Source organism: Momordica charantia, assembly GCF_013281855.1.
Source record: "Momordica charantia cultivar OHB3-1 chromosome 4 unlocalized genomic scaffold, Mcharantia_2.0 BLBB01000004.1, whole genome shotgun sequence".
Classification (NCBI taxonomy): Eukaryota; Viridiplantae; Streptophyta; class Magnoliopsida; order Cucurbitales; family Cucurbitaceae; genus Momordica; species Momordica charantia.
Window position 1 is genome coordinate 231850 of NW_028275162.1, and position 16582 is coordinate 248431.

At 30.8% G+C, this 16582-nt stretch overlaps 1 protein-coding gene and 1 long non-coding RNA gene across 2 annotated transcripts; both read left to right on the forward strand.

Moving 5' to 3' along the window:
* Window positions 1-1017: 1017 nt before the first annotated feature.
* Window positions 1018-2264, forward strand: LOC148211603 (uncharacterized). Its single transcript, XR_015790185.1, has 2 exons — window positions 1018-1940; window positions 2013-2264. It is a non-coding gene; the product is annotated as an uncharacterized LOC148211603 (long non-coding RNA).
* A 4530-nt stretch (window positions 2265-6794) lies between these two features.
* On the forward strand, window positions 6795-8416 carry LOC111016799 (filamentous hemagglutinin transporter). The gene is made up of 2 exons (XM_088122356.1): window positions 6795-7150; window positions 7698-8416. Exons 1-2 carry the CDS (start codon window positions 6944-6946, stop codon window positions 8235-8237), a joined length of 747 nt encoding a protein of 248 aa, XP_087978482.1. The 5' UTR covers window positions 6795-6943; the 3' UTR covers window positions 8238-8416.
* The last annotated feature ends 8166 nt before the right edge of the window (window positions 8417-16582 follow it).

Genomic DNA, 16582 nt, shown 5'->3' on the forward strand with positions numbered 1-16582 from the left:
ATATGTGGATGTTACAATCTCTGATATATAAACTTCTGATTAATTCAAAGACTTGTGAGCTTGTTATCGAATCAATGGGTCTGCACCTTCAGCTTCTAGAGTAGTGAAGAATCTTTAAAGTCTTCGGTTGTGAAGCTTGACGCTTGACGAGGTTTGTGGCTTGATGAAGTATTTGGCTCGCTTGACGAAATCTGCAGCTTGATGAAGTACTTTAGTTTCGCAGCGTGTTGAAGTGCTTCGGCTTTGTAGCTGGTTGAAGTTCTTCGGCTTTTTAGCTTGTTGAAGTTTTTCGACTTTTGCAGCGTGTTGAGTTCTTCGGTCTGTCGGTTGGCGAAGAGAGGGTTCAGAATTCTTGAAGTCTCGTAGTCTTCAAGTCTTCAGTTCTTCGAGTCTTGTTAGACGGTTGTAGATGACTCTTAATGCACCGAATGCTCTGACTCTCCAATACTTATGGATCCTCCTCCCTTCTTCTTTCTTCTTTCTTCTTGCCCCCTAAGAGGCGACCTCCCTATTTATAGAGTATTTGTGGGTCTTATTGGGTCATGTCATAAAAGAGACATGTGACACAATTGAATTTGCCGATTTAAAATTAATTTAGAACACGTGTAATTTTATGACTGGTCCAAGATGTAATTTTAAATTGTGATGTGGCACTTAGTGATTGGCCGAAATTTTTCATTCAACACTAATTGATGCAACTTAATTGGTTTGATTTTAGTGACATTAATCAATTAGTTTGGACTATCTAATTAACTATTAAATATTTTGTTTTTTTTAAATAATGAACTATGTAAAATATTTGAACTTGTATCTCGGTGAAGTTCAAATTATGTATATCTTCAATTAAAAAGTTGTAAGTTGGATCTCACCTCACATGTTATACTAAAAAAATCAATAACTTTACTGGAAGTGATTTACATCCATGAAAGTAATACTGTGCACAAAATAATTATTTGTTAGCGTTGGTAGAATAGTAACCAGTTAATAATTAAAGTTGGTAGTACCACTAATTAATCACATTAATTAGTTTAATTCAAGTATAACAGATATTTGCTAACTATTGACATCATAGGAATTAATTGTTTTATTAATTAGTTTTTAAGTCCCTTTTTTCGAGAAATAAAATAAGAAAATTAAAACAAGGGAACATATTCGATTGCAATAGAAAGCCAATTTGGGAACGTGAGCGTCCACCTCCTTTCTCCTCCGATTTCACTCACCTTTTTTGCCAAGACGTGGGCCGCATTGTTCTTCAGTAACTTCTTTCTTGATTAGACGAAGTGCTTTCAAAGAATCAGATTCCAAGTAAAGAGGCCAGCAAGTGTTCATGTCAATTGAATGAAGACCTCTGCAAATCGCCATTAATTCAATAAATTTTATTGATCTGTAAGCTCTTGTTCACAGCATCCCGCAAGAATCGCTTCACCTCTCCAATTTCGCACGATCCAACCCAAGCCTCCAACACCACGATGTTCATTCCAAGCAACATCAGTGTTGATTTTCCAGAAATTCGTAGGCGGAGTACTCCAACTAGTGATTATTCTGTTTCTTTCCTCATTTGATTCAATGCAGATCTGGTAATTACCTATAACTCTCGGAATATATGTTGTTGAGAAGTTTTGTTATGGCTTGACACTTGCTTGGAATTTCTCTATTGAATTGCATAGATCTTGGTCAATTTGAGCTTCCCCTCTGAAAATTGCTCTGTTCCTGTGCTCCCATATCTGTCATGCTATTATCATTCCAGCAACGGTCTCTTCTTTAGTTGTGTTGTCAATGATCCAATTCCAGTAGTCTTTAGCTTTCCATTATATTCTGTCCAAAACAAAAGAGGACGAATAAATAGGAATATACTTAGCCCAAAGGTGCTTTGTTACCTTACATCCCCATAGTAGATGTTGTATTGTCTCCTCCTGTTTTCTGCACAAGCCACACACAAGGTTAGTAGAAATTCCTCTTTTACACAAATTTGTTTTGGTGGGAATGATATCTGATAAAGCTTCCAACAACAGGTTTTGATTTTGGGAAGAACTTTTATTTTCCAAAAAGTTTTCCACCATTTGCCATTGTACTGCTTGTTAGAAGAGGACGCTAGGCTCGAGTTCTCCATGTCCATGCGGAGACGATAGGCGCTTTTGACACTGAAGACACCATTTTTATCAGGATTCCAAATCACCTCATCTTCTCTACACTCTTTTGGTAATGGAATGTTTAAAATAGTTTCAACATCGTGCTCATTGAAATAAGTTCTGATTATATCTTCATTCCAAGCTCCCCTCTCTCTTATCAAGAAAGCCACATTGTGATAGCGTATTGGATTTTGGACTTGGAAAGGGCACATGTTTCCATTTCCGGCAGCCACGGATCTGTCCCAATTGTCACTGAGGAGCCATTTCCAATTCTCCACCTATGACCTTTAACAAAAAGCTCCTTGTCCCACATGATGCTTCTTCAAATAAACGAAGAGTTTTTTCCCAACTCAGCTTCATAAAAATGCCATTAAAGTAATATTTACCCCCTTCAAAACTTTATCCAAGAGACTGTCAGGATGTTGGGTTAGACGCCAGCTCTATTTAGCAAGCATAGCTTGGTTGAAAACACCAATATTTTTGAAGCCCATACCCCTTGGTCTTTGCTTATACATAGCTTCTTCCAACTTTTCCAATGAATTTTCCTTTCCTTTTCATTAGAGCCCCACTAGAACCTAGCATAAAGCGAATTAATTTCAGTACATAAGCTCGTGGGAAGTTTGAAGCAGCTCATAGTGTAAGTTGGGATGGCTTGAGCTACTGCTTTTATCAAGATCTCCTTGCCCCGGATGGAGAAGATATTCTCCTTCCAACCCTGCAATACTCGCCATACTTTATTTTTAATAGAACTGAAAACTTGACATCTATTTTTAGAAGTTTGAGAAGGGAGACCTAAATATTGGCCAAGAGTATTGGTGTGGTTAACTTAGAGCTCTTGTTTAATGCAATCAACAACAGATAAAGAATATAGCTCAAGATTAAATATGATGAACTTAAAATTCATATACCAACATGAATATAGTTCAAGATTTAGTCATACTGATGTAAAAAAAATAAAATAAAAAATAAGACATATTTCCCGATTAAAAGTCATGGTAAATTTTACAACCACATATTCTCATAACTCAAAAGAAAAAATAAAATTAAAGATTCATATTATTGAACTAAAAAAAATTTATTATGCACAATTTTTTTCCCAATAAATGTCATGTTGCATTCACATATAAATGAATGAAAAAATTTCTGGATATTAATCCACTGTATAGAGAAATATGATTTCTCTAATACATCAAATATTCCGTGAATCTTTTGTTATCTACGAAAGTCACTCATTTTAAATATAAAGTATTTAATGAAGAAAAAAGAGAGTAGCATTTAAAAAGTGTTATGATGGTGGTATGACTCAAAGTTTTCCCTTCACATCGTAGCCATATTTGGGTTTGGAGGTACACCTTACTAGTGTCGTAGGTTCATCTCATTTCAAGAAATAATATTTCTTCCACGATAATTGCAGGAGCAAGAAATTGTTGATAATATTTTATGTCACTTCATGATTCCTTCAATTAATTGACTCCGATTAAAGACTGTTCTCATATCACCACCCTTCGAATTTTCACATGGTACAATATAGTACAAACTTGGAACAAAGTTTTGTTTAATGAGTACAAAATAAAAAAATAAAAAAAAGGTTTGTTTAAAGAGAAATCCACGTATACTTGGACGTAATGCGCCCAATGTTAAACAGAAAAGAAAAGGAAAAGGTACATTTTTGCTCAAATAGTTATTAATTGTTAAAGTAGGTTATTTTTGTGTCCGGAAGTCAAAAAATAGTAGATACATTGTTAATTTTTAAAATGAAGATCAAACGTTGGACCTTAATTATTAAAAAAAAAAAAAAAAGAAAAAGATGACTTTATCTGCATTTAAAACGTCAGAGAAAAAATAAATTGTGGATTAGGCAATTAAATAAAATAGAAGAAGCAGAGAGAGGTTGCGTCATCTAAAGTTGTTTGGTTTTAGGTATTAAATGTGCATTCAAAACGTTTTTATGGGTGAGTATTAAATGCCATCGACTTTTCTACGGTCCGGTCCGGTCCGGTGTACTAAATCGAAATAATCATTTTTAGAATCCACATCATAAGAGTAAGCCGGAACGGAGCAGATAAAAAAATGAGCAATAATTTTTCATTTAATTTGGGTTAATCCGGACCCTAAACTCTAATTTGTAACTATATAATTTTTAAAAATTTTTATGGAGTTTTAATTTAAGTCTTATAATTTTTTCTCTATCACACAAATTTTTATGGAGTTTTAAAATTGTTTTTTTATATGTTTAGGTCAATAAATTAATGAGGGGCTGTATTTTTATAGATTACAAATATTGAATTTTGATGGGATAAAAATCAAAATTTGATTTTGATCCTATTTTTCCATAGTATGAGACTAAATTGTTATAAATTTTGAACCATAACGACTAAATTGATGGTACTAAAATTTCAGAGGCTAAGTTATAACAAATTTGAAAATATATAGGCTAAATCGTAACCATTAAAATTTGTGGACTAAATAATATATATGTAATGTACAATTTGTCTCGATGGGCTGCTCCATGTAAATGAGGTTTGAAAATTTGATTTAAAAAACTGAAAGATAATAGTTTGTTTGAATATTTTTTTATTTAGGAAATTAAAAAAAAAAACAGGTAAAATAAAGGGCCATTAATTATGGAGTTTTGAATGCTTGGTTTGGCAGGTACTCGTGTGTCCATTTCAATATTTGTCAATGTTTGACTAACCAACAACAACAATAAATGTATTGATTTATGTATCATTAAATTTTCTGATGGAGAGAGCCTCCTCACATCCACCAAATTGCCTCTCTTAGTCTTATTCATTTACTGTTATTATTTTATTGTATTTCCTAGGTAATAGCTAATAATAAAGTTAAATTATTTGTCCAAAACTCAATATGTAATGTTAACAGTCAAATCATTTCATCAAAAATTAATTTTGTTACAAAGTTTCCAAATAATTCAGACTTGATGGACTCCTAATAGATTGTAAAGTGTATTTGGAACAAACATTTTATATATATATATATATAAGCAAATAACTTCCCCTACAAAGAATCAACACGAAATATTTTTATGTTATTATTGATTTAGACTACATCCCATATCTTGCAAACTATATATATATATAAATTAGGATTAGCATGAGTGTATATATTTACAACTCAATAATAGAACAATTCACATACGGTAACTATGTCACATGCCTAAATATCATCTTATCGTTTTTCAAGAGTTTAGTACAACTACCTGTAAAATTGTAATAGGTGGATGATTTGAATATTTGTACTGGCGTGTACATATGAAATAGGTTTAAAGTTGATAAAGACACACAAAAGGGTGATCTTCTCTTCGATCGAGACACCAAAATCGCCTTAAAAACTCAATCATATCGATGACATTTTTTGACGTTGAATAAAAGTATTGAGCCACATTTATCCCCATAATATAGTCAATATCGAACTATATCAAATAAGTGAGTTATTAAATAAGAAGGTTGTTTGGACACTAAAGGTCCATTTGATAATGTCTCCGTTTATTTTTATTTTTCTGTATTCAATTTTATTAAGAAACTTAAACATTTGACAATGATTTATGTTTTTTGTTTATTACTTTTTTTAGAAACATCTTACAAACTTTCAAGAGCGTAGTACATATATACATGTAATAGGTGGATGATTCGAATATGTACTAACACGTACAAAAATTTAAGTGGGTTTAAAGTTGATGAAGACTAACTTCTCTTTGATCAACAAACTAAAAATTGAGTGACAAACTTCAATGGGCGTAAAAGTTCATATCAACTAAAAATTGAGAAAATTACAAATTTAAAAAAAAATTACAAGATATTTTGGTAGATTTAAAAGCTAAGTTTGGTCTAAATCTACAAACGAATGATATTATCATCAAATTCGAACTACAATCATAGTAAATTTCAAACGCGCAACAAAATATAATCTAATTTAAACCGTAGATAAAAATAAAAATAAAAAATAAAGTTTTTGAGGTTAGAGGCCCACTTGTGCATATCTAACTATCATAATCAGAATCACAAATGAAAAGACAGAATAAAAAATGAAACAAAAAAGAAATGGTTCATGGGATTTGGATTGGGATTGGGGTTGGGGGAGGGGGATGATGATGAGGGCCTTTGGGGGCCGAAATTGGACCAACCAAACCAACTGTGATAAGCCCTTTTGGCTTAGCACCACAGCGTCTACGTGGCAAACAAACATTGGCTTCGAGTATCGAAAGTCAAAGTACTTTTCTTAAACCACACGTCCTCTAAAACCACTTCATTTAATACATTGATTGCTGCTTTGAATCAAATTTGAAGAAAAGTAGAGGGGTGGAAGGGGAATATATGAGAATATAAGTGGCATCAAAATAAATAACAAAAAATACTTAAAGATAGAGAGAAAAAACAAACAAACAAAGGGGGGCATTAATTGACGCAAATAAGAGTAGTAGTAGTAATTGTCATTGGCATTAAATGCCCCAATTAATTCTCTTCCACCACTCTTCCACTTTCCCATCATTAATCAAATTTGAACAATTAATTTCCATTTCACTCCCACCATTAATATTTTCAAAAATTAAAATTGTTTTTTTTTTCTTTTTAACTTAATTAATTAATTTAGTTCATAACGGCCTCGGCTTGCATTATTTACTAGATTACTGTCTTATATTTCATTGTGGTCTCCATAGAGTTACAAAGAGAGACAGCCCACGCCCACCCCTCCTTCTCCTTCTCTCTCTCCCCTTCATTTTCTTCTTTTTTATTTCTTCAGAATCAGAAATCAGAAAACCTTCAAAAAGGGGGTTTCTCTATAAAGCTCCAAAAATGGCTGCCGAAGTCAGTAGTCTAGTACGGGTACTCGCCGGCTACAAGGACGAAGATAATCGGACGACGCTGGGGAATGGCCAGGATCAATCAACGGCTCTCGTTACCCGCGACTTGCTCGGACAATCTTCCAAGCTCGCCGAGACTCAGGAATTGGACCTCGATTTGCAGGTTCCCACCGGCTGGGAAAAGAGACTCGACTTGAAGGTCCCTTCATCTTCTTCTCCACTTCAATTTTTATTTGCAACCCTTTTTCTTTTTTAATTTTTTTGTTTCGAAATCTGAAGAACATGTTGATTTGATTTGATTTGATTTTGTAAACCCTCCATTCTTCAGGCTTCAGCTGTTCTTTTTCTTTTTTCTTTTTTCTTTTTTTTTTTTCTGGGGAAACAAAAAAGAAAAAACCATTTTGTTGGTTACTGTAATTCATTTCATTCAAGAATTGTTTATAATTGCCTTCAGAAATTCAGCTATTTTTCCGATGGAAAAAGGGGGAAAAAACATTTTGTACTTGTGGGTATGGTTTTTATCTTTTATTTGAATTCCCTGCAAAGACTGTAACTTCCTTTCCTTTAATGACATTAATTGCGGCGCTTGGCCTTTAAAATTCTTGGTACTCCTGATTAATTATCATCGCATCGTCCCACCATCTCCTCTGAAATCATTAATTTCCGTATGAATTGAAGAAAAGTGAAAACAGGCGTGTGATTTAATCGTCGATTTTACTCAATTTCCTGTGTTTTGGTTTTTGCAGTCGGGGAAAGTTTACATACAGAGAAGTAAAACTCCGGATTCTCCGGTGAGTTCGGATTCGAAGCAACGGCAACACCAAATGATTAATCAGACAGAATCGAAGTTTCAGGATTTGAACTTCCCACCGTCTCCTTCGAAACGAACGTTAAATCTGTTCAGCGAAACGAGCTTGGATTTGAAATTGCCGTCGTCGTCCACCAGTTACGCAAGCGTGTGCACTCTGGATAAGGTGAAATCGGCGCTGGAGAGGGCGGACAAGGAGCTGGTAAAGAAACGCTCTTCGCTCTGGAAGTCGTCGTCCTCGTCGTCGCCGTCGTACTCTTCGTCGTCTTCGTCGGCGGCGGCGGCGGCGGGGAAAGAAATTCAGGAAGAAGAAGCGGCGGAAGTCAGGAACTGGACGACGCCGATTGCGGTGGGTTGCCCGGGATGTTTATCTTATGTATTGGTAATGAAAAACAATCCGAGGTGTCCTCGTTGCAACTCTGTTGTTCCATTGCCCAGTATGAAGAAACCTCGGATTGATCTAAACATGTCCATATAAAAAAAAAAAAAAAATTATGTTGGGATTTGGAATCAAATCATATCATCATTATCATATATAGGTTGTCCAAACCAAAATTAAGAACGTTGCCTCTTTTCATCCATCTTCAGTTTAATTTTGGCCAATTGTAAACAAAAAATGTTTATTCTAATTGTATTTACACAAAATTGTTGCTTCCATTACCTTTTTCATTTCCTTGCTCTTTCAATTCGTCTCGTAACAATTTGACATTGATACGGATTTCTTGTGATGCATAATATTCAAAGTCTAAAAGGCCGATAATGGATAATGGTGTTTGACCATTTTGTTCTATAAAAACGTGATTACAATTCAAAAGTGTTTTTTATGCTAAATTACAAATTTGTTGTTCCGCTTGATTTCACATTGATTTTTGTAATTTTTTAATCTCAATTTAGTTTCAAAAGTTTTCAAGTTTCGACTTTTAATTTGGTCTCCCTAAATTGTGTTATAAATTGTCCTTAATTATATTATATTCATTCTTTTCTTTTTCCTTTTACTCATTTCTGATTTTTTTTTTATACATCCACAATCAATCATAGAACATGTTGTCACGAAATAAAAATAAAGTTTACGATAATTCGTTATAGATAGCTATTTTCTTACTTACCTAGAGGTGGAAGTACAGTCCTTTATCCACATCTTACTAAAAAACTAATTATAAGGGAATACAACTATAGATTTATTCCATTTTCATTTTCATACATGCATTTTCCATTAAGCTATATTCATATTAGTAATTCAAATGTCATCCACATCATAAATCACTTGAGTGTTACAATGATCATCGGTTTTTTAATTTGACAATTATAAGATTAAGGATGGTAGAAAAAATTACTGGCTTACTGTAAAATTAAAAACTCAAATGGTATAATAAATAACAAATTTGATTCAAATATAAAAGATGGTAGTTCAGTATTGAATTCAAGTTTTGAATTTGTCGAGAGAAATAAAATTCGATTAATTGTTTTTTTTTTTTGTTTGGGCCTTCGGAGAGAAAAAGAAGGTGCATTTATAGAGGTTGCGTAGTAAAAACGTTTGAAAGAAGCGTAGAGGCAGTGGGTGGAGAAGGTGGGTTTAATCTTTAATGGTTGCTTGCTGCATTGCATGAGGCTAATTATAGCGTTTACAGACCCAACAAATTAATATACTTAAACACGCATATTTAATGGAGACTTCAATTTTGTCATAGTTTGCCACCTACGTTTTTCTATCAGATTTATTGCTCTCCCTTTCTCTTTCTCTATGTTTTTTTCTTCTCATTTGAAATAAATTCATTTTATTAATTATTACATCAGTACTCAATTAATTTTCATAAATCGCACTTCCATCCCTATTACTGCCCATCATCTACGCCTCCTTTTTCCACTAATTTTAATATTAATGTTAATCTCAAACTTTGTTGTTCATTAATTAACAAGTAATGTCGTAGGATTGTGGATTTAATATGTTGATGATAATTATGCGCGACTTTTATGAACCTCGCCTCGCATTTATTCGTATTTAATTGGGCAACCATACTTTTTAATTTAAACTTATTTGGGAAGGAAATCAACGTCAGAAGGCCATTAATGCCCATAAGTTAATGAATTGATTTATGATTAATTATTTCCATAATTAATGGTATAATACATTAATTTTGTGTTATTAAGGAGCAATAATAACAGCTGCGGCATTTCCAGAACTACACAATTGCCACGAAATAAATATATAATTCTAGTGCTACATAAGCGAAAATATGTTCAAAATGAAAATTTGAAAATATTGAATACTTCCAAAATGTTTTAAAGAGAGATAAGGTATAATTGAAACATTTATGGCAGTAGCCAAATATACCATATATTTGAATTTTTTTACTTTAATGTTGAAATAAATGTAGAAAAAATTAGGTAAGTGGTTAGTTAAAAGTGTAACTTTTATAATAATAGAAAATAAAAACAAAAGCAAAAATAAAAAGTTAAAAGTATAACTTCTTTGCTTAGGCGAAGACATCATTGCCTAATTATTATTTATCACCACGTCGGACAAAAGAAAAAGCTAATGAATAGTTTCACATTACTATTATTATATATAATTAATTTTGGTTACATCATTATTTAAATTATTTTTAATTCAACTTGGTTTATTTTCAATAGACACCATATAGGTTGATCTTAGATTCGCAACGATAATTTCATATTTCAACAACAATTGATGAATTTGAACCTAGTTTAATTGGTTTAGATAATTATTTTCGACTAAAATGTTATGAGTTCAAATCTCTACTTCCACATGTTGTACTAAAAATAAAAAATTTAATTTAAAATATGAGGTGATAATTCGAACTCATCATTTTTTAGCCGGAGAAATCATGAATTTGAATCTATCTCTATTTATTATATTAAAAAAATGAAAAAAAAAGAAAAGAAAGAGAGTAAAAAGAAAAAAAAAATACTCATAAAAAAAACCTTGTATGCTCCTTGAATATAAATATTATTTTTAGTACCTTCGAAAATTCCATCAAACTTTAAGGTCCTTTCGTTTCGTTTTCAGTTTTTAATTTTTGCTTTAATTTTTTTTAGTTTATGAAAAACACACTTTTTTAATAACCAATTAAATTTTATGTTTTCTATTTTTTAAAATAGTTTTTTAAATCTTTTAGTAAATTAAAAAGAAAAGTAGTTTTTAAAATCCGTTTTTTTTTCCTCAAAATCTCATTTTTTTATATCAATTTTTTTCTATGGCATATTTATTATTAATCACTTTTTTTTGCCCTTTAAAATATTGTTTACCTAAATTTCTCCCTCTAACAAATTTTATCACTCTCTCTAAAATATTTCTCTCCATTCTCAAAATTTTCATTTGTTTATATTTATAATTTTTTTTGGAGTTAACCTATCACTTTTTTTTTCTCTAAAAATTTAATAGGTTTTCGAAACATTTCTCATTCTCAAATTTCACATTTTATAACTTTTCTTTCTCTATCTAATATATTTTTATCTCTAAAAAATATACATTGTTTATGCAAAGGTTTGCACAACTCTGTTTTACGAACCAAGCTCGAACCTGATCCCGGATTGACCTGAACTCAAGAGTGAACCTGCACAAGAGGGTAAACTCTCTAACGCTCAAATCAGTGTAGATCGGGCACAATATAAGGTTCGAGATGAGATTCGATACCTGAGCGTGAAATGAGGCCCTCTATTTATAGGTGGTGGATCCGACAGTACTCACGACCGACGGTTACTTTTGTCCTTTTTCATGTCGAACCTGTCGGGGTTAAGCAGATCGAACCCGTCCAGGTCGGACCAGGGTTTTTTACACTTAGCCCCCACGATGGGTGAACCCAATCTCCTCGGCAGGTTCGAGGTGGACCTGGTGATACTTTATTCTCGAAACACCAATGAATGTCCTCCACGTGTCCCATGTATTTTTACCCTCAAACATACATCTTCAACTTTTCTCTATCTAAATATTTTTTCGTTTAATTTTCTTTCTCTTATATGTTTATCTTTTTATTTATTTACTTTATGTAACAAATATATTTTGAACTTTTTATTGTTGAAATTTTACTCTCACTATAATTTTCTTTCTTTCTGATTTTGTTTTCTTATCTTTTCTCAACTTTACTCTCTCTCTAATTTTTTGTTACACAACTTTACTCTCTCTGTAATTTTTTGTTACACGATAATTTTCTATTTTTGACTTCAACTTTTATCTCACTAATTTGTTTTTCTAACTTTTCTTTAACTCTCTAAAATTTATTTATTTTCATGGCTCTACAATAGGGACGACAAAAATTCTCGTAGGATCAAGTTTATGCTTTAAGAATAGAGAATGAATTTCCCACCCTATCGTGTCTCTCCTTCTATTTTTTAAATAATCAATACATATTTTATTAATTGCTTTGTTAAATGATGAATAAATAATAAATTATTTATTTATACGAGTAAATAATAATTTTTTTAGTAAAATAATATAAATTATATATCTTTATTACTTTTTTATTTTTTTAAGTTATAAAAATAATTAAAATTAATTATTAAACCTATAATTTTTCTCGCGAAGATATTCGCTCCCAAATGAGGATTTCTGAACTTGGACTTTGATTCTCAAAATTTTATAACAGGTTGGAGATCAAAATTAAAAATTTAGTGAAATAGAGTATCCTGACTCTCACCCCACACCATTGTCGTCTCTAATCTTTTACATTAGATTTTTCTATCTCTAACATATATTTTCAATTTTCTAATTTTTTGAAAACAAAAAACAAAAAATGATTGTCAAACATGTATGGTTTTTGTTTTTTAAAACACAAAATACAAAATAGAAAAACCGAAAACGAAAAGTAGAAATTGTTATCAAACTATGTCTAAATTAATTTGTTTATTTGTATAACTTTTATTGGTATTTTTTACTAAAAAAAACTTCTATTACTATTCTTCTTTAAAATAAATTATTTATCATCATCTCAAATGTTTTTCTTTTCCTTTTAATTCTAGGGTTGGCCATAATGTTTTTACAAATGCGAATTTTGAAGGTTGTGTTAGGGTTTTTATTTATTATTACTGTTATTATGATTGATCCAAAGGGTCATGTTAGTTAGATTTTACTTTTTAGGGCCTCATTGCTTTTATTTTTTATTTTATAATTTGTTAACTTGTTTTGTGAAACATATTGATTTTACCTTTTATTCACAGAATATTCAATGGAATGAATCTAGAACTTTAAATACTAAAATTATTTTACTTAATGTCAATTTTTGGATGTATTTCTATATTTTTTTTAATACAACGTCAAGTTGGGGATGGAACTCACACTGAATAATGTTCGTTTTGGCGTGCATGTATTTCTAATTAATAGATCATGAAGTTTAAATTCTCTTCGTAAATTGTTGTACTAAAAAAATTAATTACCTAATTATTTATATGGATAAAAACTTAAGAAATGGATACAATATATCTCCAATCTATTTTAAATAATTGTGAGAGGATCTTTGATTTTGTATGATAACATTAATCACCCCATAAATATATTAAATGAAGACTCTAATTTTGCCCTAGTTTACTACCTACGCCCGTACGACTACGATATTTTTTGTTCAACCTCTCAACTTTTATTATTTTTTCTTATGAAAAATAAAGTCATCATATTACAGTAGCTAGGAGCCAATTAATTTCACCTCATAAGTTCCGACGCTCGCCCCATTATTGACTTTCTTTTTGTTATTTTTAAGTGAGATAAATATCACTGCCTATCCCCTAATAATCTATTTGGACAAATGTGATATTAATCTTAATCCGCTTCATTAATTAATCAATTCAAAATTCTAATATTAGTATCACAGGATTATTAATGTCTTTTTTTTTTTTTGAAACATTCAAATATTATATTTAAATCTATGAATTTTGCACGACAATAGAGTAGTCTAAGGGCCTTGGTAATCTAGATTTTTTTATTCACCGAATTCGAATATACTTTTGATGTTTTTTAAAATTTCTCTTGAATGATGTGATCAGACAGTGAAAATTTTGAAAACCTGATTTTTATGTTTGAATATTTTAAAATTTTGAATTCATAAATTTTAATGTTTCAAAATTTCATTCTCACGCTAAAATTTTTCCTATCTAAATGGTTATCTCTATATAATTTATCTTTTCCTCTATATTTTTTACCTTTAAATTATTTATTATTATTTCTCTCTCTCCAAAATTTTAACTATTTTGTTATTAATTATAACATAACACTTTCATGTTTCTCTCCCTATAAATTTACTATTGTCTCAAATTTTACCTTTTATAACTTTTTTTTTCCTTCCTAATCTATCTTTTTATCTTGTAAATATATTTCCAACTTGTAAAACATTTATACCTATGAAAAATAAGATTGGTACCTATTGCCCACGCGGAGAAATGTTGACCAATTGACCTGTACTTCAATCAGGTTTTTTTTTTTTTTTTTTTTACATTCTTTATTCATATATAATTACGGTGGATCAAAAACAAAAAACCAAAAGTAGGGCAACACTTCACATTAAAAAATTTTACACATATACAATATTTCAATTAAAAAAATAGAAATACAAAGCAAGGACTAAACATTTCAAAATCTTATATATATATATATATTATTTAAAATCTAAAACGAACTAAGATTGAGACAACCGTCTTTGTTGTTCGTTACGTGCTCTGCTCCCAATGCAATGTATATGTACATCTATTATCTAGCTTTAAATTAATTTTTTTGTATTGTTTATTGGTTAAATGAAAATTATGTTTATAAGACTAAGATGTGACACCAACTATTGAATGTTAGGTATTCCATATAAAACTCATGCATCTACCAAATGATTTGAGAAATTTGCAAGAGTACGTAACATGTGTTTTGTATTGTGCAATTAATTTTAATTTTGTGAGAAGAGCCACTCAAATTGATGAATGAAGGGTGAAATATCTATTACTATATTAGCAACTACTTCTATTAATATTTAACTGTTTAATTAACAAATACATTTATTTTAGCTTAACATTGTAATATTGAAGATTTTCTCTAAATCATGTTAGTCATGATATTTTATATAATATAAAAACACTAAGAAGTAAAGGAATGGAAGGCGGAGAAACAGAGAGATTGATGTGAAAAACAAAGTAATTAGGGTGGGGTAAGGATAAATTTTGACAAATGGTTAATTGTCATGTTATTATTTTGGAATTATATTTAGAATCAGTCACAAATTTTTTTTTTTTTGATATCCACGAGTGTCCGAGCCAGCTTAGGTGCAACGCGACTAATTTTACGGGACAACCATCTGACCCTACAACATTTGGGAAACATAGTAGGTGGTCATCATCAGATTTGCACAAATTTTCTTTTAATTAACCCTAGCCCCTTTGGACCAATGGACCACCCATGATGGTTGAATCAATCACAATGCTTCATGTGTCCTAAATTAATTATAAAATAAGCAAATCGAATTATGTCATGTGTCTTCATTACAACATTCCAATGACATTAGCTAATTGAATCAACTTATAAAGACTTGGGTTCAAACTCGTTAAGCCCATGAGAATATGGTCCATATAAGACCCAATAAAACTCTATAAAATATGAGTCACCTCTCATTTGGAGGACCCAGGATAATTGAATATCCAGAGCCATAGCATTCAAAATCGTCTACAATTATTTAGAGTAAAGCAAAGCACTAAGAGCCAACTAGAATTGAAGACTTGAAGTATCGAAAACTACGAGACTTCGAGAATTGAATATTCTTTTCGTCAAGCAACGAGTTGAAGACTTCATCAAACTACGAACTTCATCTACTTGCAAATTTCGCCAATCAAACCGAATATTTCATCAAGCTGCATAACCAAGAATCCATCAAACTCAGAGCCGAAGACTTTAGAAATTCTTTAACAAGTTATAAGTTAAAGACCCGGTCCGAACCTCTTTGATTCTAATACAAGGCAACACTATACACGTACATTCCATACAAATCAAGTTCATTTATTTCGAGTTTTCTTTTCATTTGAATTTTTCATAGAACAAATATGCGGGGTGAAAATTCAAACTCACGATCTTTTAGTAAAAAATATATACCTTGAACAATTGAGCTAGGTTGAAGTTGTGTTTGTGTATATTCTTGCAGGTGGATTGTTATAATTATACAAGGGAGGAGGAGATGCCAAAAAAGGGTTGCATTAAAGGGTGAGTTGGATGTAAGATATGTGGATGAATATAAATTATGATATTATTATAATGTTTTTTTTTTTTTTAAAAAAGATATTATTATAATGTTTATGATTTATATTTGGGTAAAATGCTGTTTTCACTTCTCGCCATGGACTTGGGCCGGGCCCACTCCCTTGTATTTTGGTTTTAAAAATTTTAAATTATATACAATTTTAATTATTATTTTTCCTAATAATTATAAAATTATAAAATATATTCTATTTACTTACCATCTCAACCAAGGAACAAAATGATTTTTTTTAATTAGGGACCCAATAAATGGATATTTTAAAATTTTGTGCGCAAAAATCAAATTGAAAGTCTGTAAACTAAAACAAGAACAAATATATATATATATTCTAAAAGTTTAGATATAAAAAAGAATTTTTAAATTTTAAATTTTCTTTGAATCTATTACAAATTTTACTCCAACAAAAAATAAAAAATAAAAAATGAGGATGAAAGTCTTGAAAGAGAGGTGGGTGGGTTGTTTTCCGGAAAAGAAAAGATTATGGGTTGGGTGGTGTATTAATTAATGTGGGAGGAATGAAGATATTTATAATTAATAAGAGGATGAGGTTTTTTTTTTATTATTTAATTTAAGTTAATTGGCGTCATTG

What these genes read in the sequence shown, in the direction of transcription:
- LOC111016799 (XM_088122356.1), top strand. Translation starts at nt 6,944, where the DNA reads ATGGCTGCCGAAGTCAGTAGTCTAGTACGGGTACTCGCCGGCTACAAG. An exon ending in AAAAGAGACTCGACTTGAAG is followed by an intron (nt 7,151 to 7,697) that starts GTCCCTTCATCT and finishes TGGTTTTTGCAG; the next exon opens with TCGGGGAAAGTTTACATACA.